The sequence below is a fragment of the Lissotriton vulgaris genome, chromosome 2_1 (assembly GCF_964263255.1).
Source record: "Lissotriton vulgaris chromosome 2_1, aLisVul1.2, whole genome shotgun sequence".
Classification (NCBI taxonomy): domain Eukaryota; kingdom Metazoa; phylum Chordata; class Amphibia; order Caudata; family Salamandridae; genus Lissotriton; species Lissotriton vulgaris.
Genome location: NC_141687.1, coordinates 1,322,684,829 through 1,322,711,309, shown reverse-complemented (window position 1 = coordinate 1,322,711,309; position 26,481 = coordinate 1,322,684,829). Strand labels below are relative to the sequence as shown.

At 41.6% G+C, this 26,481-nt stretch overlaps 1 protein-coding gene across 2 annotated transcripts in view; it reads left to right on the top strand.

The window, feature by feature from the left end:
- The window catches only part of CCDC14 (coiled-coil domain containing 14), a 221,436-nt gene that overhangs the window by 134,520 nt on the left and 60,435 nt on the right, over positions 1-26,481 (top strand). For both annotated transcript variants that reach the window (XM_086957082.1, XM_086957083.1), the window contains exon 11: positions 17,871-18,089. In XM_086957082.1, coding sequence (XP_086813208.1) covers positions 17,871-18,089 — 219 coding nt within the window. The remainder of the gene's footprint in view (positions 1-17,870; positions 18,090-26,481) is intronic.

The following is a 26,481-nucleotide window of genomic DNA, read 5'->3' as shown; positions in this document are numbered from 1 at the left end:
GAATAGCTGGTGTCCCATATTCGGCACCAACTGTTATATCTTAGCTCTTTACCTATATAACATAGGGGGGACATCAATACAGCTAGTGAGCCTTTTTTTAGCAACACCCCACTCATTATATAACAATATATTATATGTAAAAGTATACATCAAGGGGTTGTTTTTCACGGACTGCGATGGCTAATTACCGAAATACCAGCATATTTTACCGTATTGTTATTACTTCTAAACACTCTAAAGCGTGTGAGGCTCAATCCACTGGGATGATGTTCAGCTCTCTAGGAGTAGAATATTCTTTCACGTTGACTATAAACCCTGCAGTAGTTTATCAAAGGTTGATGACTAATTTCTTAGGTCATCTAACTGCATCTGACAGAAGTCACATATTTTTCGAGATAATGTCGTCATCTATAATGATACGGTTGAGAGTCACATGAATACAATAAAACAAGTCTTAGAGGTTTTAAAAAACAAAGTTATAACCTTTAAAGCTGCCAAATGTACATTTTGCTGTGTGGAATTGGTAAATTTATGGCATGCTATATGGATGGTGTTTGTCCTAAAGAGAAACTTGTGAAAAGCATTTTGGAATTGGCTTGTCCAACTAAAAAAGATGTTAAAGCTTTCATTGAGATATTAGATTTTTATCTGAGATTCACTCAGGATTTTGCTAGCAGATCCAATCCCAAAAGGACGTTATTGAGGAAAGGTTCTTCCTTTGTGTGAAGTGATGGGTATGAACGTAAGATCCAAAACTTAAAAGATTGAGTGTAAAGCTCAGTGTTTCAATATTTTTATACGTGGGTTTATTTGCTCCCTTAGTACTGATGCAAGTGAAAAAGGTCTTGGAGCAGTTTTGAAACTGGCGCAAAATGGGCAAGATGTTACTCTTGCGTTTTCTTCTAGGGAAATAATTGGAGCAGAGAGTAGTTATGTAGTAGGGAATCTCTGTGTATAGTCCTAATCTAGTAAATAGTCCCGCTCATGTACGGGGACCCCGGAGCAATCAAAAATAATCTCTTAAGCTGTCTTCTTTGCAGTACTGCATAGACACTTAAGAGAAAATTAAAGACAAATAATGCAGCATATACATGCAAGGCTACACTGTCCAGTACTTCAACTAGAAATGCAAGGATATTCCACAGATAGGAAGGACAGGACAGATAAGCCCCCATAGGCTGCCATTATGTGGCTTAAAAAGTGATCCCGTGCCTTTAAGGAAACTTTCCAGAACTCTCCTGGTATCCCAGAATGCACAGCAACTCCCTCCACTTTCAGTTCTTTTTCCCGTCTCCTGCTAGCAGGACCCAGGAGCATTGAGCTCTCCCTTTTTTGGGTTTGTTTTCTTCTATTTGTGCACTTTTAAAAGTGTTACCAGTGTGTTCACTCGACATGTTTTTGCCTTGTCTCATCTGGCTGGAGTTTCTCTGCTGTTTTGGCTGCTCTTTTATCAAATATGCTTGCATTATTTGATAAATGTCCTGAGTGCTCCAGGAAAAAGGCAAAATCGGATCCTCACAGGGTGTGCATCCTGTGCCTGCCTTCTTCTCATGTTCCTGAGGAATGTGATATCTGTCTGCAGTTCCCTAAAAGGACCCTCCGGGACAGGGAGAAGACCAGGCTCTAAGACTTGGAGCTGAGAAGGCAGCAAGGACAAGGTGGGTGTGGGCATGAAGGGGCTCCTTCCTCTGCCCGTGCATCGGCCTCTGGGGGGCTCCCCAGTAAAGAAAAGGCCAGAAAACGCCATTGGTCTCCGTCGACGTTGATACCCTTGCCGTCGAAAGGAATGACTGCAGTCTGTTACCCGTCTCCCCGGGGCTCCGGGTCGAAGCGCAGTCGACGTTCGACATCGAGGGGACTGACGTCGAGACCTCTGACTAGGTCAACATCGAGGACTGGTTCGTCGTCGAGCTATCAAAGACGTCGAGAGGGGTCAAGACGCCGGCGCTCGCAGTCGAGGCGACACCGCCGGTCACAATTGACGTCGAGACGAAGATCAGCGTCGAGACGGAGGTCGTCGACGCTGAGGAGATTGCCGTCGTCGAGGAGACTATCGACGTTGAGGCACCGGCCGTCGACGTCGAAGAGACGGCCATCGACGCCGAGCAGACGCTGGTCGTTGGCGTCGAGACGACGGTCGTCGACGTCAAGGAGACGCTCGTCGACGTCGAAAGGACGCTCAGCGTCGAGGACAAAGACTAAACGTTCTAGGACTAGGACGGAGTCCTCGGCTTCAGCGAACACACGGTCGCGGCGGCGCCGTCGCTCGTCCACGAGGGGGAGGGCCTCTAGATCTCCCCACTCTGGTCAGAAGAAGAAAAGGAGAGTGGGACAGTCTCCGGGCTCGGAGTACTCTCAAGTCTATTCACCCTCCAAACCGAGGTCGCCTACACCTCCTCCTTTACCCGTGGATCCTCCTCCGCGTCCCCAGCCTCTTCCTCCACAACCTCTTACGCCAGGAGTTCTGGAAAGTTTCCTTAAAGGCACTGTATCCCTTTTTAAGCCACATAATGGCAGCCTATTAGGGCTTGTCTGTCCTGTCCTTCCTCTCTATCATTCTAAGGATTTGGTGAAGGGGGTGGGGGGGAGGGGGGGGGGGGGGAGTGTTTTCCATGGTGAAACCTGGCAGACCGGTCTAAGTGGGATATTTGTGGAATATCCCTGCATTTCTAGTTGAAGTACTGGACAGTGTAGCCTTGCATGTATAGGCTGCATTATTTGTCTTTAATTTTCTCTTAAGTGTCTATGCAGTACTGCAAAGAAGACCGCTTAAGAGATTATTTTTGATTGCTCCGGGGTCCCCGCACATGAGCGGGACTATTCACTAGATTATGACTATAACAGAGATACCCCTACTACAGAACTGGAGTTACAGGTAAGAAATGACTCCATATTCTACCATAGAAAAAGAGGCTTTAGATGTGTATTGGGCCATTAAGAAGTATTATCTTCCTGGAACCGCTCCTACTTGCAAGTGGATAATAACATTACAAGCCCTTCACTTTGTAGTTGAATACAGTCCAGGATTTGCCACAAGGCAGCTGATTGCTTATCTATATTAAAGAAATGGCTGAGTTAAGTGGAAGATGATTATAAATATAACTGGTGGAAGGAGGATGCGTTTAACATCTATACACTTACCTTTGGAACTTTGCATGAGTAGTGGTTAATGGAGATGAATAAAGATCCTGTGCTGAAAGGGGTGTGCGTGAATTGGTTTACACAGGTACGTTCAGAGAAGGATTAGATTATGTCAGAAGGTGTGGTAAAATTCGCCACAAACTTACTTTGGATGGGGGGTTTGTTGTTCAGAGGGTCAATTCTCGTGGCTCCTTTGGGGGTGTAAGAAAAATTGTTCACACTGGCACATTAGAGACATCAAGAAGTGTATAAAACCAAGGAATGGTCCTTCTTACTGGTGGTCAGGCTCCGATCTTCAAACTGCGAGAATAGTTTGGGATTGTCAAGATTGTACGCTGAGTGACAAGTCAGGGACATTAAGGTCTGCCACTATTATCTGCAGAGACATTCCTTAAGGGCAGTGGGATTAGGTTTCTTTTAATACGGTGGGATCCTTAACATCAGTCTAGTTATGAAAACGTATTTGCTCTCATGGACAAATATTCTCGGTTGCCTGAAGTGGCATTTGTTGACGAGATATCTACAGCCTCAGTTACCAGATTTATTTTAGAAGTGTTTGCCAGGAAGAGTAATCCCAAGTTTTCGCTTACTGACAATGGTGTGCAGTTGAAATCGAAGACTGGCTTGTTTTCTCAAGGGGTATTTCACATAAGATGTGTATGTTGTTTCACCCACATAGTAATACTGATTGAAAGGTTTTACAGAACCTTGAAGGAAGCTACTCCACTCTCAAAAGATACAGGGAGCAATTGGAGAGAAGCCGTGCATGGATAAGTGGAATAGTACAGGCTAACTCCACATGCCACTTAGGTAGTGGCACCATTTGAACTGTTTTGCAGAAGCAAACAACGCACACTTGTTGATCCTCCTTGGGTGCGTTCTAATGCAAGAGACTCAGATGTAGTATGCACAAAAATTAGGAACTTTATCAAGAAGAGAAAAATGGTATAACAATTGAGAAGGAGCAGAGCTATCAAGGAGTTGAATGTCCATGTAGTTCGTATGTGCTTGCCAAAAGGCATACAGGTGTCATGGTTGCCCTCAAACGTTATATATATATATATATATATATATATACCAGTTCACATCCTTCGAGAAACCGGGACCCTCGGACTGCGGTGCAAACCAGGGTCAAAGGCACCCTGTTAGTATTCACTTTCACCACACGCCAACCAGCGTGTAAATGCACTCGACCTCCAAACAATATTCACCAATGAATCAAGCCATCCAGCAAAAGTCGTTAGTGTATCTTTTATTCCAGCATGGAACACAGTTCATAGAACTAAACCCCCAACGCGTTTCAGCGACTACTCGCCTTGGTCACGGGTGAATAGTAAACACAAAGGTGAACATTAAATAAAGTTTTCAAAACTTCAAGTGTAAACATAAACAACAGACATGGTGCTCAAAGTAAAAATAAAAATAAAACCACAGCGGCCATCTTGGCATGGTTAATGATTGCATGGTGACGTGCCCCATTGTCAAAACAAAGCATAATTAAGCGCCCGACTTTTGCATGCAAACATACGTATAGATAAGAAATTTGAACAGTGTCCCAAGTGGGTAAACCAATTATCCTTTTGTCATAGCTAGATATGTCCTGAAAGACATAACTCAGAAAAGCGCATGATTTGCAAGGGCTAGTACAATTTAGTGAGTGACACATTAGACCGACTACAAAATTCCCAAGTGGGAAAACATACTGTCTATATACGGGTACCACATAAAGCTCATGCGGAACTAGAATGCGAATGGATATATCAACGGCCGTCTTGTAAACAATAATCAGACAGGTATTATCCCCCTATAACTAGTCAGCAAATCCCAAGTGGGAAAATTCTAAACATATATATGAGATATGCAGCGATGTTGCGCAAACCCAACCACAATAAATATTCGCATTCCAAATTAAAGTTATATCAAAATTGTATCAAATTAAATAATCTTAAGCTTCCAAGTGGGAAATTGAAGCATAACCCATCGGATGATCAGTTCCTCTGGTCGGTCTACTTTCCACAGTTTAGTGTCACCTAAAAAACAACAACAAAGACGGCACATCAGAGCTATTCATGCCATTAAGAAGCGGCCAAACTTTGCTAGTGTCAATAAAAGACAGATTCTGCTGTGAAGTGATTAAAAACATTTGAATCATTGCTAGGAGATCAAAATTTAACACAGTACATATCATAGCTGAAATACATAGCAGGCAGCATCTTAAGCATCTACTCTCCTAGGTGCCATTTAAGTTCTTCTTCAGAATTCAAGCCTCCTGGGATACGTGTGTCGAGGTCAATGATATACTTACTCTCCAACTGGCGTAACCTACGGATTCTGTCACCACCCCTCCTCATGCCTGGAACTCTGTCAATCACAAAGAATTTCAGTAGATTGCGATTGCTTTTATGTTTTTCTTCAAAGTGCCGGGCAACTGGCGAACTTTGGTCCTTGTTATCAATCGCCCTCATGTGTTCAAGAATACGTTTTTTCGCAGGGAACATGGTGCTCCCCACGTACTTTTTAGCACATGGACACATCAGAACATATATGGCATGATCAGAGAGACAGTTCAGATGTTGTGTGATCGGTTTTACTCTGTCTTCTACAGGATAGTAAACTGACTTTACATTGTTGCTAAATTTGCAAGCTTTGCACTTTAAGCAAGCGTAAAATCCCTTTATTTCCTGGGTTTTCATAGGTGTCATCCTGATCTCATTCTTACTCAGTTTGTCTTTGAGAGAGTCAGCCTTCCTGTAGGTGATACTAGGGTTACTGCCTAAGACTTCCTTGAGAGTCTGTTCGGTAAGTAACACGTTCCAGTTCTTTTTGAAACTTTTTCTTACCTGCCACGAACTAGCGTGGTAAGTAGAAATAAACCTGATAACCTCCTGCTCCTCAGGTGGGTCAGTCTTGGGTACCAGTAAAGAGTCATGGCTGATGTTTCTAGCCTTAGTAAACGCTGCTTTAATAACCTGTGGGTTATAGCCTCGCTCTTGGAAACGTTCTGTCATAATGACACCTTCCTTCACAAAGTCCTCATCCTTACTGCAGTTTCTCCGAGCCCGGAGAAACTCACCAAAGGGGATGCTACGTATGAGTGATTTGGGGTGGCTACTGTAAGCGTGGAGCAGGGTGTTGCCTGCCGTCGCTTTGCGGTAGAGCTTGGTGACAAGTTTGTTCTTCTCCACCTCAATTTGTAGATCCAAAAACTCCATCGCACAATTACTGATCTTACCCTCAAAGGTGAGGTTAAGATCATTGCAATTCAGCTCACGGATGAAGTCTTCTGCCAGCGTTTCCGGGCCATCCCAGATGATGAATAGGTCATCAATGTAACGCAGCCAGGTTTTGACATGGCTGCGATACAATCTGCTGGTTTCGGCCACCTGTTGCTCCCAGTTTGCCATGAATAGATTAGCAAAACTGGGAGCAAAACAAGTTCCCATCGCTGTCCCCTGGCGCTGTCTAAAATATGTCTCATTAAAGATGAAAAAATTGTTTTCGAGACAAAACAGCATCATCCTTAAAATCATGTCTGTGTGGTCTCGAAAGGAGATGGACCGTTTCTTCAAGAACCTCCGACAGGCATTGATACCATCCAAATGCCTGATGGAGGTGTACAGGCTGCCTACATCGAGAGAAATCAAAAGGTAGTTGTTTTGCCATTCCAGATTTTTGATTTTATTAATGAAATCTCTACTGTCCTTAAGGTATGAGGGTATCCCCTCAACAAAAGGACGTAGAAAGAAATCGATATATTTCGAGGTATTTTCAAGGAGGGATCCAATGGACGAAACAATAGGCCTGCCAGGAGGCTTAGCAGCATCCTTATGCAGTTTGGGCAGAAGATATAATACTGCCACTTTGGGGTTTCTATTCAATAGAAAGGAATATTCATTCCATTCCAGTAAACCCTCACTGTGCCATTCTTTCAACATGTTGTGATACAAAGTGTTAGTTTTTTCAATCTGTTCAATGGACGATACCTCATAACAGTCAACATTGTTTAGCTGACGCATACCCTCCTCAACATAACTGTTAACATCCACTACCACAACATTCCCTCCTTTGTCCGATTGACGGATAATGATTGAAGGGTCATCCTCCAAATTCTTAACAGCCAAACGTTCGTGTTTGTTTAGATTGTCACACATCCAGTCTTTCTTTCTGGCCAGTTTTTTCAGATCACCAATCACCAGATCTTCAAAGACATCAATGCCACACGCTGGCAGTACGGGGTTAAAGTTAGACTTGGGTTTGAAATTGTTGGGACAATTCAAGCTGGGATTGAACCCCAGTGTTACAGCATCAATGGGACTCTCTGGTGGTACATTAAATTCCAATTCTTTCAGGGCAGCCAAAGCTTCTACATCCCAAATGGATTCAGTAGCTGGCTGGTTAGTCTCGATCGTTTTCCCTGCATTCTTGACTTTAAGTTTGTTCCACTTGTGCAAGCGTAATTTGCGGGTAAATTTAAAAAGATCAATTCGCTCACGAGAGTAAATAAAGCTAGAGGTTGGGCAGAAAGAAAGACCGAATTGTAACACTCTGTGTTCTGTTTTCGAAAGAGAACGAGAAGAAAGATTTACCACATTCTTTTGGTTCATTTTCCTCGTTTCTTTTGGCCCCGTGTTTCCACTCCCATCAGGGTTCCACTGCCGTTTTCCCACTTGGGAATTTTGTAGTCGGTCTAATGTGTCACTCACTAAATTGTACTAGCCCTTGCAAATCATGCGCTTTTCTGAGTTATGTCTTTCAGGACATATCTAGCTATGACAAAAGGATAATTGGTTTACCCACTTGGGACACTGTTCAAATTTCTTATCTATACGTATGTTTGCATGCAAAAGTCGGGCGCTTAATTATGCTTTGTTTTGACAATGGGGCACGTCACCATGCAATCATTAACCATGCCAAGATGGCCGCTGTGGTTTTATTTTTATTTTTACTTTGAGCACCATTTCTGTTGTTTATGTTTACACTTGAAGTTTTGAAAACTTTATTTAATGTTCACCTTTGTGTTTACTATTCACCCGTGACCAAGGCGAGTAGTCGCTGAAACGCGTTGGGGGTTTAGTTCTATGAACTGTGTTCCATGCTGGAATAAAAGATACACTAACGACTTTTGCTGGATGGCTTGATTCATTGGTGAATATTGTTTGGAGGTCGAGTGCATTTACACGCTGGTTGGCGTGTGGTGAAAGTGAATATATATATATATATATGAATAAAGAGCCAGTTAAATTGGAGGAAGGGTGTGTTTGGAATTTTAACTGACTTGCATTTAATAAATGAATACTACTTGTTTTGTAGGTTTTTCATTTTAAATGTTTCATTCTTGGAACTGTATATTTTGTTCCTGTAGTTTTTCCTTATGTGGCTGTTTTTGTGTTGTGTCTCTTTGTATGTCAGGTTGTTAGTTCTGTTAAAAATGTTGTCTTTTTTTTATTGGTTTAGGAAAGTTTGATGTATCTTCTTTTGTCCTGGAAATGTGTCTTGTCATCACAGAACCTTCTTGGTTCTGCCTTCCTCTATGTGTTCTATTTAGGATGTTTTCAAACGAATAAGCAGTTCAGTTATTGCTGTAATTTCTAAGAAGTTGCATGTTGCTGGTGTATGGAGTTCCTTTCATCTTAAATAAGTACTCCACTTTGGAGAACAAGGGCTGCTTTTCCACTAATCCACTACCACACGGTTCTTTACCATTCATATGGATCACTGACTGGTAGCTGACACAATTACAGCACACACAATTTGTGTGTTGCTGTCTACTAGTCATTGTTTCTCGTCACCGCCCTGTTAAGATGGTAGCGCCCCACAATTGATAAAACACCATGCACCAGTGCGCCAAGACTCCTACCTTCCAGCATTCTCCTGGGTTATTTTGTAGACATTGTAGTACCTACCTGCACTTTGCCCCTTGAGCATTACTTTAAGGTTCATGTGGCATTAAATGAGCCTTAGTGAAATGCCTGAAGTACACCATAACTCTTGACTTATTTCTTCTCTTACATACCCAGATGTGCATACCTTGTATACTTTCCTATACCTGCTACTGCTGTGGTATAGTATGACATGATTGTATTTGGCGCTTCTTTCTCTTTTGGAATGTATGCTTTCTGACTAGGATCACTGTTTTATTGTTGAATACTTCGGCAGATTGCACTTCTTTCCCTTCTATCTTCATTACTGGCGAGTCCTGGGGCGTGGCTTGCGCGCCGCTACAGTATGGCGTGTCGCGCTTGAGCTCCGGGGTGAGTTGGTCCCGTAGAGCGTTTCTTTCCGCTCCTTCGTGCCCTTCTGACCGGAAAAATCACTCGACTGCAGCGGAACATGTGGTGACCTTCACGACGCTGTTTTTTCCGCGCTTTCAGCCGCCGAAGAGATGCTTTCTGAATCATCCCCCACAGGCGCTCGCATTCCTGAAGAGAGACCGCCATTTTGTCGCGCATGACGTCCCTGTCATCGGACTTCTGAGGTGCCGCCGGGGATACAAACTTGCAGTGTTCAGCGCTCGGCTAAGGGTCTCTACACAAGACGTCTGACATGGTAACATTTATGCTTTTTTCTTGATGTTACTTTCCTACTTCTTGGCTGTTTTTTTGAGCTGCTCGCTTTTATTTTTCTCTCACATTCTTCATGGAGGTGTCCATATCGCTTCATTGAGGAGATTTCCTGCGCAACTCTGCTCATATTTAAACAGCTACTTTAGCTCTGCGTATTTTGAGCGTGAACTGCCTCTTTTTTTTTCACTAAATCTGCATACTTTGCGCAACTTTGGTGTTCTAGCCTATTCCTGTGGTATTCTCTTAGGCTCCTGCTACGACACTGTCATTATGAATCGGTCCTCGAACAGCAAAGACTCTAAGGACCTGGACGCATCTTTAAAAAGACTTAAATCAGTCTCTCCGACGCCTGAATCGCCTCAGGCAGACACTGCTTCCACATTAGACACCATTTTGGCGCGCCTTAATGAAGTTCATGATATTGCGCAGTCCACTAAAACTAATACTGACCTACTACAAGTGGAAGTGTCTGCTATCAGGAATGACTTTAAAGCCCTTTCTCTTCGTGTATCAGCGACAGAAACACGAATAAGTTCCGCAGAGGATGGTATGCGAAACCAATCCAGGTCCCTTTCTCAACTGGAGCGTTCTATGGCGGCGATGCGCAGAGACCTCACGGAGCAGGAGGACCGTAATAGGAGATCTAATCTGCGTATTTTTGGCCTACCGGAGGACTCAGAGAAATCATCCTCCTCTATGATTGAGTTCCTATCTCATTGGATTCCGGATACACTCCAACTATCTTTCCACAGAGATTTTGAGATTGAAAGAGCACAACGTGTTCCAACGTTTCGTTCTAAGGCAGCCACCCAGCCAAGAGCAATTATTTTTAAGCCCTTACGACATCAACACACTGAGCTGATTCTGTCTCATATGCGCAAGATTAAACAACTCAACTGGGAGGGTCATCGCATATCCATTTCCCAAGACTTTGCCAGAGACACAGTCATAAGACGGAAAGGTTTCTTGAACCTTCGGAAACGTCTCACCGACTTGGGCATTCCTTTTTCCTTTTCAGGTTCATCCAAGTTTCGCATCACTTATAAAGGACGTTCCAGGATCTTCGATGAACCGGCAGACTTGACAACGTTCTTAGACAACCAGGAGGAAATAGAAATGGAGATTCAGAGAGCAACTTCGCAAGCTCATGGGGCCTCAGGAACCTGATTTGTTTCTCTCTATTTATGGTTGTGCTGTTTTCAAGATAGATTCCTCTTCTTTCTTTCTAGTTATGCTTACATGCTGATTTGATCCACTGCTATTGTACGTTCTGTCTCTTTTCTCTTCTCCATACTACTCTTCAATTTCTCCTTCTCTCTCATATCCGACCTTTCCGCCTCTTTCTCTTGTCTATCCTTCGAGAAGACTTTTTTCAGCTCCTTTCGATTCTTTCTTATTTCTTTCATACCCGGCTTATCTGGCCTCTTTAGTTGTTTGTACCTCTTTCTTCTTTCCTTCTTTTCTTTCTCTTAACTATTTTAGTTACGGTGTGTTTCATTTATACTGTTGCTATTTCCAATTACATGGTACCTGCCTTGTTATAAGTTATTGGTTGCAGATTTCTTGCGTGTAATTAATATATTTTTACTTCTTTCACTAGCACTTTCTCTCCTATTTACCTTATACTAGGTATCATTCTAGTATGGCGGGGTAGAATTCTCCTTATTCTTTCTGCTCCTTTTCATCTTCCCTCTGTTTCTTCCTCGTCTCTACATGCTCCTCTCGTGCACCTCTCTTTTTCCTTCTACGATTCCACTTTATAGTATAGGTATTTGCCAGTGTTTTATTATTATTAATATGTGGTTTCGGTGCATATTTGTCACTGTATTTATGAAATGTTACACATTATTTAGGTTGTTTCGTGCATACTTAAGCTTTTATTGCATTTTATACTATTGTTAGTCAATATATGATCTTGTTCACGCTGTGATATCGCTAGTCTACTTTGAAATGTATTTTTCCTCTTATAGCAACTTCATACTTCATTATCAAAATGTATTTCCATTAATTTGGTCTTTTTCTTCCTATTGTTATTTATCTTACTGATTGTTGTTTTTCCTAATAATGGGCTGTTTCTCAGTACCAACTTTTGCTCTTAATACGGATCTCCTACTCGCCTTTTCCACGTTCTCCCTTGCATGATATGGGTCTCTTTTAGACCTCCCCCTCTGCCTCTTCTCTTTCTCTTTTCTTGTCTTTCTTCTCTTCTGGCCTTTCTTTTTTCCTGGTTCTCCCACATGGATGTTCCCGTAACATCTATTCTGCTTAATGGTTGGTCTACTATATTTTTGATCCCCGCTCTTTGTCTGTCATCAATGTTGTCTCCGTTGGTATCCCCTTTTGTTATATGCCAGGTTTAAATGTATTATCCCTTAATGTTAAGGGTTTGAATCACCCAGTGAAACGATCTAAAATCTTAGATTACTGTAAGTCGCTCTCGGCAGACTTAGTCCTATTTCAAGAATCTAAGATTACTAGTAGAGAAGCTGTATTTTTAAAGAAAGAATGGGTGTCGGATGTGTCTTGTTCGGATGCTTCTGGTAAACGCAATGGTGTGCTCACGTTAGTTTCGAGGAATTCAGGTTTAGCAATTATCTCTTCTGAGCATGATTCTGAGGGTCGCTGGCTTTTATCTAAATTGTCGGATGGACAACATGATTTGTTTGTTATGAATATATATGCTCCGAATGTCGATGACCCAGCGTTTTGGAAATCCATTTCTAAAAAATTGCATGACACCCCACATGCTGGCAATCTCATTGTTGGTGGCGATTTTAACTTACCAATGGATCCTTTATTGGACAGAAATTCTGCATTTCAGTTTCGTCCGCCCAAAGCACACAAACAGATGGTTAACATGTGTTCCATTGCTCAATTGCATGATATTTGGCGTCTCCATAATCCCACTGGCAGTGACTTTTCTTTCTTTTCCTCCCCTCATTCCTCATTCTCTCGTATTGATTATCTCCTGGTTCACTCTTCTCTTGTCTCAGCTTCTTCTTCTCCGCTTATACATCCCATTGTCATCTCTGATCATGCTGCGGTCACTTTTACGCTCTTGACCTTTGCGCCGAAACCACGTGGTCGTTCCTGGAGACTTAATACAGAAGTGTTACATGACTCTTCCCAGGTGGACAAATTTTCAACGGATATAAACACTTTTTTCCGTGAAAATGAGGATTCTGTATCGTCTCCAATAACTTTATGGGACTCTTTTAAGTGTACTTTCCGGGGCCAAGTTATTGCAAGCATGTCCAAACGTAACTTGGCGATTAAAAGAGAACTTACTGACTTATCTTCTAAAATCAAAGCTCTGGAGGCCTCCTTTAGACATACCAAAGATCCGACTACCCTGCAACAAATTAAACTCCTAAAATACAAATATAATACAATTGTCACTAAAAGAGCTCATATTGGTTTCCAGGCGCAAAAGTCCAAGAAGTTACTTTTAAAGAATCGGGCTGGGAAACTTTTGGCTGCCACCTTAAAATTCCAAGTTTCTTCCTATAAGTCCTCACAGATCTCTTCTGTTAAAGATCACACTGGCTCTAAAAAATTCCAAACTGAGGAAATTCTTGAAGTTTTTCGCGATTTCTATAACAAATTATACACCCCCTCTAACCAAGCTTCTTTTGACAAGTGCCAAGATTTTTTGAAATCAATTCCGATTCAATCAGTCTCAGAAGAAGATCGCTCTACTCTGAATGAACCTATCTCACCTGAGGAAATAGCGGATGCTATCAAGGCCACCCGTTCGGGGAAAGCACCCGGTCCAGACGGATACCCGATATTATTTTATAAAACCTTTCTACCGTTGCTTGTTCCTAAGTTACAAGCTGTCTTTGACGCTTTTGTTCGTAATGGTTCTGTTTCTGGTACGGCTGCTGAAGCAACCATAGTCGTGACCCCGAAAGAGTGGAAAGACCATTCGGACCCTAAGAATTTCCGCCCTATTTCGCTTCTTAATATGGAAGCGAAGATTTTTGCTAAAATCTTGGCTAAACGTCTAGAATCTTTTATTCCCAATCTAGTTCATCCCTCCCAAACTGGTTTTGTTAAGGGTAGATTGGCAAGAGACAATATCCGCACTTTCTGTCATATTATTGGGGCGGCTAAGCGATCCCAATTACCTGCTGCGGCCTTGGCCCTCGATGCGGAAAAGGCCTTCGATAAGGTCTCTTGGCCTTTCCTTCGAGCTGTCTTATGTGCACATAACCTCGGGGACTCTTTTATTAACATGGTAATGTCTTTATATTCCCAACTTAAAGCTCATATTAGGGTTAATGGTTCTACATCCTCTTCTTTTAATCTTTGCCAGGGCACAAGACAAGGGTGTCCCTTATCCCCTCTCTTGTTTCTGTTATCTATTGATCCTCTCATTCGGCTGATTGATTTACACCCTGATATCAAAGGATTTTCTTTTGGCCCTCATTGTCTTAAAACTGCTGCCTACGCTGACGATGTTCTCATTTTCTCAGATGATATAGCGTTGGCCATCCCTGCTATCTCTGACACCATTTCTTTGTTCTCTAAGGTATCCGGATACACTCTAAACAAAGATAAGACAGAAATGTTCCCTTTAAATGCCTACTGTTTTCCTGCTCATATGGGTTCGGCTGGCTTTAAGTGGCAATCTACCCATCTAAAATATCTGGGCATCTATTTCTGTTCCACGCTACATGCCACGGTTGCCTATAATGAATCTCAAACTCTTACTAAAGTTCGTCGTCTTCTGGATACATGGTCTCCGAAACATATTTCGTGGTGGGGTCGCCTACAAACCCTTAAAATAATGATCACGCCGATTATCAATTTTGTCTCATCCATGATTCCGATGAAATTTTCCGACTCTTTTTTTCGGGAAATCGATGGTATCACCACCAAATTTCTTTGGAACGGCAAACGCGCTCGGTTAGCATATAAATATTTACGTAGACCTTGTGATATGGGGGGTTGTAATTTCCCGGATTGGGAAAAATACCAGACTGCTTTTCTGGCCTCTCAAGGGGCCTTATGGTTTTCTCCCCCATCCCGTCATATTCCTTTATGGCTACTCATAGAACAGGATTTAGCTGCACCTCTACCACTTGCCTCTCTTTGTACTACTTCCACTCTGCACATTCTGTTTTCCCGCTCTATAATTATTGATACAATTGTCGCAATTAAGAGAGTAGACAGGAAGTTGGCATTTCCTCTGCACAAAACTAGATGGTCTTCCATTTGGCGTAATTCCAAAATTAAACTTAATATCACTCCCAACCTCATGTCTTACTGGGCTACGAAAGGTATCTCTCTTGTACAACATCTGTATAGTGACTCTGGTGAGACCTTACCCTTTTCTACCTTAGCGCTCAAACACTCTTTAACTAATCTAGACTTCTATACCTTTCTTAAAATCAAGGTTGCCATCTCAAAAACTCGTCTTCACCCCTCCTCCCCCACCATCTCGCTGTTTTGTATGTGGCTCAAAACGGGTCATGTTGCCTCCCACATATATAAGTTTCTATCTTCTACTTCGCTTCCTGATCAGACGGTTGCACAGCAAAAATGGTTGCGTCATTTTGATCACAATATTACGGATCACTTATCATCTGAAGCTTGGCAGTCCATTAGCAAATTTGCGCTCCGTAACAAAATAGCTCCTTCCCTAATTCAGTCCAAGTTTTTCTCGATCAACCTACTCCATTGGACACCTGTACGTCTTCATTCCCTCAACCTTAAAGAGGATGACCTCTGCTGGAGTTGTGGCCTAGAGGCGGGTGATTTCCCTCATATGTTCTATAACTGCTCCTTACTTAAACCTTTCTGGGACCTTATTCAGCAACATTTGTCTCTTATCTTTGACATTGAGCTCCAGCTCTCTTTTCCTTTAGTTATATTAGGTCCCTGGGCTGCTCCTACGCCCCTTCCCCTTGATCTGTTGCAATTACAGCTGTTAGACCTTCTTTTATCTGTTGCGGTCAAGGTTATCCTTATGGAATGGAAATCTTTCTCGTCAGTCTCCTACCATACGTGGTGGGCATGGGTTTCCTTCCTACGCAGTGCTCACACCTCAGTAGATCTAGCACACCTGTCGCCTTCCATTTCGAGTGGGGTTTGGGCATCCCTGGATGACTATATGGAACTCTCCTCGCAAGGTGTAGTCCCTCGATTTCCTGTTGTTCTGTCTACTTAATTCTTGTCTGCTAGTTACGTTACATTGGATTATTCCTGTGGGATTCCTTCTTTCTTTCTCCTTCTTTCCTGTCCTCTCCTCCCGTTCTTTCTTTCTGCTGCTATTTTCCTTTCTTTCCTTCTTTCTTCCTTTTGCTCTTATTATCCTCCCCTGCCCCTTTCCTCTTCTCAGAGGCTGATACGTTCTGCGTTCTAACTGATATACTCCTTTATTGGCTCATATTATTAACTCCATATTGATTGCCTTTTTTCCAATTTTATCTACATCAAGTTTAGTTACTGATCAAATGATACCCATGCTTGTTTTCATGTTCTACTCATGTTGGAATGTATCACCTCTTTGTATTTTGACTGCTATTATTTGGACCCTTACTTCTCTCAATAAAATCTTGTTGAAATCAGAAAAATTACTGGCGAGTCCTGTGTTATGTTTTCTATCCTCTATTATGTACTAGACAGGTCTTTCCTTGAATTTAAGTAGACCCCCTTCGCCTGCTCGTATGTAGATGTCTCTTGCCTGAGCTTATCATAGCTGCCTCTTCAGTTTTAGGTCTGCTCCATTCCCAACATGATTGCTGAGTAAGTTCAGCTCAGCCTTTCTGCTGCTGTTTTCTTTAATCCAATTAACTCTTTAGTTTGTCTGTGTTGGTCGAAATATTTTGCCTCAGTATGGGTAGATCCATCTATCTGGGCCCTCGTTTTCACATTTATTCTCGAGTTTTCGCCTCAGTATGGGTAGATCCATCTATCTGGGCCCTCGTTTTCACATTTATTCTCGAGTTGGTGATAAGCGTTTTTTTACCATTGTAATAATTGGGGAGAGGAGTTGGCCTAATGGCTAGGGCGGTCGACCTCGAATCTGGGGAACTGGGTACGAGTCTCAGCAATGACGCTGAACATCCTGTGATTCTGGGCAAATCACTTAATCTCCCCGTGCCTCACAAAAAATTAATGTGTCCTCATGTAATGCAACTGGTGCTATGTAAAGCACGCTGATACCCGATTCGGGTCAAGTTTGCACTATATAAAATGCTGTAAAATAAAAATAAATAAATTGTCTTTCTCCTTTCATTGATTTGCCATTCATTGGGAGAAGGATCACACAAACGCTGCATGTTGAAGACTTTCTGTATTTCTGGATAGATGATAACGTTCTCCAGGGATTCTTTCAGTGTAATCCATGTTCCTTTCATTCACTGAGGAACATATATTATGGCTCCTTTATTCAGGCCCATTCATAACCCTAAATAGACCTAGGTTAATTGGGAAAATACTTGGATTCTTGGGTATTATGGTGCTGACAATCATGGTCTTTTAAACCAGGCTGTCGTTTCGTATTCCATGCAGTCATTTCACTTGTTCTGCTATCTTAAAGCATGTGCCTTTCAGCATCAACGGATATTCCTGCACTGCTCAAAAAATGTATTTCTATTTATTCATAAATGGCATAGATATTACTACAAAATCAATAATTCAAATTCATTGAAAAATGTACGTAATTCAGAACTTAATATACCTTCACATAGATTTTTAAAACAGTTCTTTAGCCTTCTGAAACGGATTAGTTTCCTTTGTTAATAGTAAGTGTGTTGTTTCAAATGAGATACATGTTCTAGAATGTTAAAATGGTTTAAAGAAATGTTTACAGTAAGGTTAATTGTTAAATACTTTTCCCATAATGGTGTTCATAAGTGAAGATGTAAGGCTTTTGGAAATCTTTCTGTGACATCAAAGAACTAGCTAACATCACATACGGGCTAAGGCAGCACCTAACAGCATGCATATGCACTGTGTACATCTAGGTCTGATGATTGATTCCTTATTTGAGAACTATTCAGTTTGGTCATTAATTTGGTGCCTTCAGCTCCATTTAAATAAAGATCTTAACAATACTGTTTAATGTCCAGGAGGTTTTAAGTTATGTTGTTGAACACAGTTCCATGATTGGAAGTTAAGGGGCATTGGCTTAACTTTCCATTTTTTTCATGGCAGTGATTTCTCTCCAGTCAATGAACTTAACCCTCCAAAGCCAACTAAGTCAATCTCAAAAAAGCTTGGAGCTTCTCCAGGGTAAAAATGAGGAACTTCTCAGAGTGATTAATAACCAGAAAGAAGAAAACAAAAAGATTGGCAAAGCAATTCATGAGCGAGAAGAAGAGCTGCTCCAAAGTAAGCAGCAGGCAGAGATTGAAGCAGCAAAGGTTAAAATAGGTGAGTGTATTGACTTCATTCGATTTAGCTCATGGGGTAACTGTAATTTGTTGTGAAGTTAATTTCATGATTAATCTATTGAGTTTGTTTTAAAGAGACCCTCTTAGTTAGTTTCCTTTTATTCTGAATATGGTCTCCCGACTGCAGTGTTGAACAACTGACCAATTTGATGATTGATCCAGCAAAGATGAGCAAAATATTAACAGTTTCACATAATGCAACATTTTATTTGATTTTAGTCGTAGGTTGGTTTGAATAAAGAATGTCTACCAGGAGACAGTTTCTTCTCAAACCAGCTTTCTGCTTGGATACCATGTGGCTTTCGCATGCGAGATATGTCGGGCCAACAATATTTCACAAAATAGCTGTAGTTTTATATAATGTTTATGAGACTACGGTTATACCATGGACGTTTTATTTTGTGATTTTCGCACTCCTTTAGTTTGAACACAGATATAGCCCACGCTTGCTGTCATGATTCCTAGATCCAAAGATCTATTGAGTCTTGTTTTCATGATACCAACATTTTCTACAGATTACTAAGCATTGACAGCAGGATGTTGTCCATCACTAATTTGTCAGGATACTTAAAAGCATTATGTGTTACCACTTATTAAAGACATCCTTTCAATTTAAATTACCAAATTAAGCTCATCCCCCTCAAATTAGAGTTTCAAGCTGTTTGACTTTTTATTTAGAGTTTGGTAGATGTTCCACTACTGTTGAAACAAGTGGTAGATGTTTAGTACTCTTGGTAAGAGGTCTAATGAAATAATAAAAGGCCATCTAAAAATAAAACATCCGAAAATATTCTTAAGGAGTATGCTTAAAGATATGAGTAGTTGTGTGATGGTTTGTTTTGTTTGATATAATTTCACAGGCTCTCAAAGACAATTTATTGCCACAATTAGACTTTTGAATTGCAATCTTAGTTAGTCTTCTCATCTGTAAAGCAGCGCTTTATATTTATTTTTTCTTTAAATCGTGATCTTGCCCCATGTAATATTTTAGGTTCTGAGAATCTCTTTGTGATAATATAGGAAATTAAATGACGTAATTTAATGGCAGTTCAATGTTGAAAATTATACTGGGAGAAAGAACGTGTTTTAATTGGTCCCAAAATAACTAGTCCTCTTCAAGAACTCCATGGCATGCCACACTTTTGGGGATTCTACCATAAATGTTCACCTCCAGTCCTGAGTTTTTAAAATTTATGGACACTTCAAGGGCTGCTGAGCTGACTGCCTTAAACACTATATATAGTCAACTTTTTAAGAAGAACTGCATGCCTTCCAGTGAAAAACACTGCGCTTAACAAAAGGCTGTGAACTCAACCAATAGTTTTGGTACGTTATTGAAATTATAGTACGCTTTGTTTCCCAGAAATTCGGCTTGGCACAGCAGATTAACAGATAAAGTAGTCGATGCATGGCACCAAAATTATTTGGGACTCAATTAAGACATGAATGTTTTTCCTAAGGAGACTGACTTTTTAGAAAATGTAAGTTCAGAGACAACTTGTTTTAGTCTTCTGCTCTAAAAAGAAAATGAACTGTCATCAGTTCTATATTTCTTAAATATGGGAACTATAACTTGGTCAGACCTTAATAGTCATGTGTGCTGCATAGAGTTTGAATGTAGATTGCAATTGATAGAGCTCACATTGTTCAGTACCCTATGAATTAGACAAAGGTGTATAAGTAACAATATCTTGATTATTGACAACCTCTGTCATGATTTCTTGTAAGGTGTAACACTGTCCCATCTGTAGCTTCTGTTGGGGTTGCATTGGAATGCTTCAAAGTAAGAATGGTTTCCTTGATCAAAATTGGATGGAATTATGCCCTGAAGCACAGATTTTTGTCTTACTACAAAAAAGGTAGTTTTTTTCTTCCATCATAAAGTGGATTAAATATCACGAGCACTGCAAGGTTTCACTGCTCCTTTGAATGCAGACCAGAACCCATAAATGAAATCTAACCACACTCGGACACCCGTCAAAGATTTGTACTTTGATGAGAGCAATACACGTTTTCAGGTTCATGGCCTAGGGCCCTAAAGATTTTTCCTCTTATCAGATCATAGTTTAGATTTCCCTACTTGCCATCTCTCTATTATGTCCCCAACAGCCATCACCTGATTTGATTACACTTCAATCAAGAAAAAATATGTGGTTGGGGTTGTTGCTTTTTTCAGTGGCTTATACAAAAAGGGTCTAGGACACTGTCTGGGACTTATTATTATTATTATTATATTTTCTTATATAGCGCCAGAATCTACCCCCGAAGGGGTATCTCCGCGCTTGCCTTGGGAACCCGTCCTGGTTTTTCCCTGCGAGATAGCCCCTACAGGGCAACCCCAAGGTGAAAGCCAGGCATCCCGCCGCGGGGGGGCCGTTGTGGAGATTAAGCAAGCTTAATGCCCAGAGTTGCAGAGTGTGAACCCATGATTAGGTCAGGCACCGAAGCGAGAATTATCGAGTCCGTGGACATTTGAGCTCAACACCTTGCCGCTTCGGGAATCGAACCCTGGTCCCGGGTCTGACCTCTGCTTCAGGGTCTGCCTGCTCTATCCAGTGAGCCACACTTCTCCACCTTGTGGCTCTTTGGTGCTTTCCTACCAAGATATTCTTGGTACACATTCAAGCCTCGTTTCAGATTGTCTGTTTGCCTATAACCATATTTGTGAAGGGCGCCTTTTCTCATACAGCACTACATGAGCCACATAGGTGGCTACTGCAAAATGTGATCAGGTGAGTTTGCCACCAGTAAGTTCTTTGCCTTTCTGTTGATTTCCTCATCACTTGTTTTCACCATGGCTATTTTCATTATTTGTTCAAGCCCTCAAGCGTATAGATATTTGATATTTTCTTCATGGTTTATCTGCAGATTTGGAAACCTCTTTCTTACAGCTTAATCGGTGGATCTTGTTTGTAGATTGTGATTGTCGATTGTGTAGAAATCCACATACGTTGTGTGCTTCCAAATTTTTCTCCTCACAAGCAAGCCTCAGACCTGGGTTATTTTGAAAAAACTGCATACTTTTGCCTGTTCATTATAGCCGCATTTCTTTGGCCCTGCCACAATGCTTCAATGCACTTGGGTGTCACAGAGACCAACTGTAAGAACATTAATATTACTCTCCTCATACGTATGCAGTATACGTGTGGCAAAGCCCAACCAACTGCGGAAGGGTAATTTGCAAAAGTTGAGGTGAATGGTATATTGTCCCCCAATATCTCCCTTTATTCACTGATAATCTCTGTAGACCTATATTGCTTTTAGACAAAACTGTTATTTTGCTATTAGTTTGGATCTCAAGTGTAAAAAACGAACCCAACACCAAAATGAAGTCCTAAATGTCATTTCTCCTGAATCGCCAAGATCCTATTTCAGATTTATGCTCCTTTTCTATTATTGTGATATTTTAGATACATGCTATAGTGTACCACATTTAATTACACTGCCTAATGAGATGCATACTTTAGCAAGGGCCTTGTAACAAATACATTCCAATTATGCTTATAAGAGCCATTTCCAATGTAAATCTTTTCAGTCATTCTGAATATTTGCTGCTGTGCTTTATAGGGAGCACACATGCTAGTGGGAAAAGTAAGGCGAGTGACCATAGAGCATTGTTTGAACATCATGAATATTTCTCTTCACAATGAGTGCCTAACAAGACTAAGCTATCCCTCGGCTCAGCGTGACATGGGACCAGTTAGACCTGGTATCCTTAGCATGATTTACTCTGACTTTTTGCTTTCAACCCTCCTGTATTACTGTTTTTGCTGACTTTGTTTTCGCTGGGTTTAGGAATCAGGGCACTTAACCACAACTTAACATTACTTAAAACATGGTAGCATTGACTTATCCACAATTGGAATATTTAATTTACTTTGAAGACCCTATGAAAGTGCACTACATGGGCCCAGGGCCTGTACATTAAATGCTAATAGTGGGCCTGCGTATGCAGTTTTTAAACTACCATGTTAATCTAGCAAGTTAACGGACTTGCCTGGCCCAAACCTTCCTTTTTTATTACACATAGGTCACCCCTAAGGTAGGCACTGGACAGCCCATGGGCAGGGTGCTGTGTATTTAAAAAGTAGGACATGTACTTTTTAAGTTTTACATGTCCTGTTTGTAAAATACTCTTAAATTTGTTCATCACTCTTGCAATGCCTATCTCTCCAATAGGATAACATTGAGATTGCCTTATTATATTTTAAAAGTGTCATTGTCAATTTGGAAGAGATGGGACCCCTAAATTTGGTGTCTCTGGAATCACAATTAGAACTTCTCGTGAAGTTGGATTTTAAATTGCAATTCTGAAGGTGCCACTTTCTATAAAGTTGGCATATTCTTACTATAACCATTTGGTGCCTTCTGCCTGTGTTTGAATACGCATCTGGGATGGGTGATAGCTGGCATTGTACATTCTCTCTAGACAGCCACACATAAAGGGGGCTTAAGTGTGACTGATGGGCTATCCACATCGTGATGGGCCATCCTGAGCAGGAAGAAAGGGATCAGCTGACACCCGTGTGAAAGGGCTGCGTCCTGTCCCCACACAAAGGGCTGCATACCCCCCTGTGGTGCGTCTGGAGCCAGGGCAGGAAAGGCAGGGGCTTGTGCACTTCAAAGGAATCCCTTTGAAGTCTTCCCTACTTCAAAGGCCCAACTGGGTATAAGTACTGAACCTCTGACACTTCCAACGCGGAACACGTCTGGAACTGAGGACATTCTACCAGGAAGAAGGACTTCGGTGCTGCTGGAGGGACTGCCTCTCTGCTGGACTGCTTTGTAGTGCTGGCCTGCTGCCTCCTGCCCTCTTGCCTGATAGTGAGAAGGACTGGGCCTGCATATCTACATCCCAGAACCGTAGAAAATCCAAGGGCTTGTTGGCTTGCCTCCTGTTCTAAAGTCTCATGGATATCAAAGACTTCTCTTCACCATATCAAGCGAACCTAGACCCTTCTGGCTCTGTCAGGTGGTGCCAACCCAGTCCTGGGCCCTTGGAAGTGAGCATAAAGTGTTGCCTCAGCCAGAATCCATGCATTGACACTGCTGCGCCGATTGGAACCAACGCATAGCTGCCGTTGCAGGAAGCAGATCGACGCATCACACTTGGAACTTCCGCATCGCCTCCAGAGCTGCCACTTTAGAACCAAAACATTGCCGCCACTGCGTGGAGAAGATCGACACATCGCCTCTGCAGCATGGAGAAACCTGGAGCTTCGCATTTGGAACTACCGCACCTCTGGTCCAGTGCCTCGCTCACAGAACCGTTGCATCAGTCCTGTTGCGTGGAGAAATCTGGTACATCACCTCAACTGTGTGGGGATCACTGACGCATCACTCAGCTGCAGCCCTGCTTCTCGTTGTTGGTGATCAGCTACCAGGATCAAGGTACTTTTTCTCAGCAGGCCCTGTGTGAAAATCACAATAAGAAAATCAACACGTGTCGACCACATCATTTTCTACAAATGTTATAAATTTCTTTTGATCATACATGTGTGCCCAGGACTATATCAATCTTAAAGCATCTTGACTGAAGGGATATGGTTGGGCCTTCTTGATATCATGATACAACTCCATTTTAAAGCTAAGATCATATGGGTGGAGATTGTGCTGTAGATTATCCTGTCCATCATCTGGAAGATTGACTTTGTAATGGGTTTTCACTACATTATTGTCATTGACCGGTCCAAAGTGCTTGTCTTCGTTTATCTTAAAATACTGACTGCGCGAATACTTTGACGTGCCAAAGAACACCAAACAGGCAAATCATGTCCTATTCAAAGAAAGACCCTCAGCTCTATGTTAATTTGATGTTACAGCATAAACCATGCAACTTCAACCAATAGGTAACATACCTGCACCTCTCGCTTCTCACTCCTCCATGCCACCTCCACATAATCTACAGCCACCTCCACATAATCTTCAACTATCCTACCACTGAGTAATCAAGATACGGTTTCTACTTGAATCCTCCGTTATCACGTAAACTTCATTCACCTGGAATATTTGAGCCAATACCGGGAGCTTTCTCAATGATCGTACAACTGTCATTCAGTGCCCCAAGTCTCTGTCTCCTGTGATTATCAATCAACAAAGTGGGACTATACAGGATTACTGTGCCTAGGATTACACTAGATTTTGAGAGAATGGTCTGTAAACATTCCATACAGTGGACTGTGAAACTTGAGCACACAGCCATACGTACTCCATGCAGTGACCTGCATGACCTTAGCATCTGCACACTGTTCAGGGAACATCGCACCCAAGAATGTTGAGTAGTGTATAAGGGTCCAGTTGCAGCCAAGTTCTTCCTAAGAATGAACAAACCTCACCCAATCTTCTTCACATTCTGACAGATGGCCATTCAGCTTATAAATCAATTTTTCAAAATGAGGCCATGTCAAAAATATTTTGTAGCCTATTGTCTATCGTCTGCAATGTTTTCATTCTCCAGTATCTCAGGAAGCTGAGGTTAACCACTGTGAAGTTAACCACTGTTTGGGCTGCAGAGAATAATTGTCTGCCTTGGAAGGCCAAAGGCTGGACGTCAGAAGTGTTATGCAGTGTAGTAGTTTTAACCTTGAGAGCGGCATGAACATCAACGAAGACGCTTAGTTCATCCCCGATCTTGATAACAAGGGTCTCGTTCACAGGATGTGAATAATATCACAGGCGATTTACACCTCCCACAAACTGAGACAAAAATGAGTCCTGCTCTCTTCAACGTAAATGGGGGACAGTGTCGCTGAGAGAGGGTCCTGATGTAGCTAAACGTCAAATGCACTTCTCTGAAGCCAATGCCGTGGCTTTCTAGGACATCTCTTCAATCGTCTTCCAAAAACTGAATTGAGAGTTGCTTTTCTCACCAATGTTAAGTACTGGAGGCTGTGAGTTTGAAGAACATGAAATCTACAACAATTATGTACAGGATGGACACTGCTACATATTCAAATATTTTAGAACGGGTGAGCCATTCGATTTTTTTTTTTTGAGGGGCACTAAACGCTGAGTTGAGGCACTGACACAACTGAGTATATTTTCACTGATAAGATACAGAGATTCTGAGATGCATTCTCAACCCCTCGGTTATATATTATTTATGTAAAGATCTGTAAAGTACCTGACCATCTCAAGTTAGCAAGGCACTGATACTAAAAGTGACTCAGTACCACATGCTTAAAGTCTTTAACTCACAATAAACGTGAATAATGCAGTGTGATTCCACATAAGCCACAGAACAGATCACTTTGAAGAAGGCTGAGCAAAAGGGTTAGCTTTTAACAATTTGTGGAAGATGAGGTGTTCTCCATATAGACCTGGATAAGGGCGAATTCCAAATCTTAGTTGGAGCAGTGCAAAAAGCTTGGTTTGAATATTTAGAATCCCTAAGCATGGGAATTTCTAACTTTAACATAATGTTGCTGCGTTTCAAAGTTTAAAATGGCAGGAAAGTTATCCACGGATAAATACCTTTATATATAGCCCATGAAGAAATCACAATGAGAATGAAGACCCAGTAACCGTCGAGCATCATGGAAAATGGTAAAAGGGAGAACATTCAAAAAGTCGATAGTCCCTTGTACCTTTGAAATCTGGGGAGACCTTTATTTTCATCGACCCTTTTTTTTTCATCGTCCTACCCGGTGATAGAAAGGCCTTATCCAATGGAATAAAGGCAGTTAATAATGGCAAGACTGATCTAATTTAGATTACATATTTTTTTTAATTGAGGCACAATATAAAAATTTGAAGCCTCAAGAAGGAACCGTGGAAACACGAATGTAGAAATACCCAAATGAGTAAAGAGAAGTGAGCCATAGTTGCACATGATGGGTGAAAACAAACTAGTAAGAAGAGGTTAGAGGAACTTCGTTTTCAACAGTATTGTCTTTTAAAATAGATTCTAACAATCAAGTCCCTGAAGTGGAACATATCTGTGAAAGATGGAACTTTAACTTAAAAGTGTGTGATTAGCAGGCTGGTGAAGTAAAATGCCCCATCATCGCAGAGTTGCTCCATATTGAAAGAAATAAGAAACAGAATTAAACTCCCGAGTTACCTTGCATTGCATGTGGGGGATGGCCAAGGCGTGATGTTCTAGGAGAAAAGGATGAGAACTTATGCAGCTGTAACCATGCCCACTGCCAATATGGAGAAGTAGAATTATCGAAAGCCATGGCAATCTGGATGTTAGGTGTCTTTGTGGCTTAGCCGTAGCAGAAGCCTAATGCATGTGTGTAAAGAAGATGATGGGACGATGAGTGAGAATTTAAAAGTGCAGATTCTGGTTTACATAATCAGGAAGGACAAACCTATGTAAGCACAAAAATGTGTAGGATTTAGTGAAAGTTTCTGTAAAAGTGGAAGCA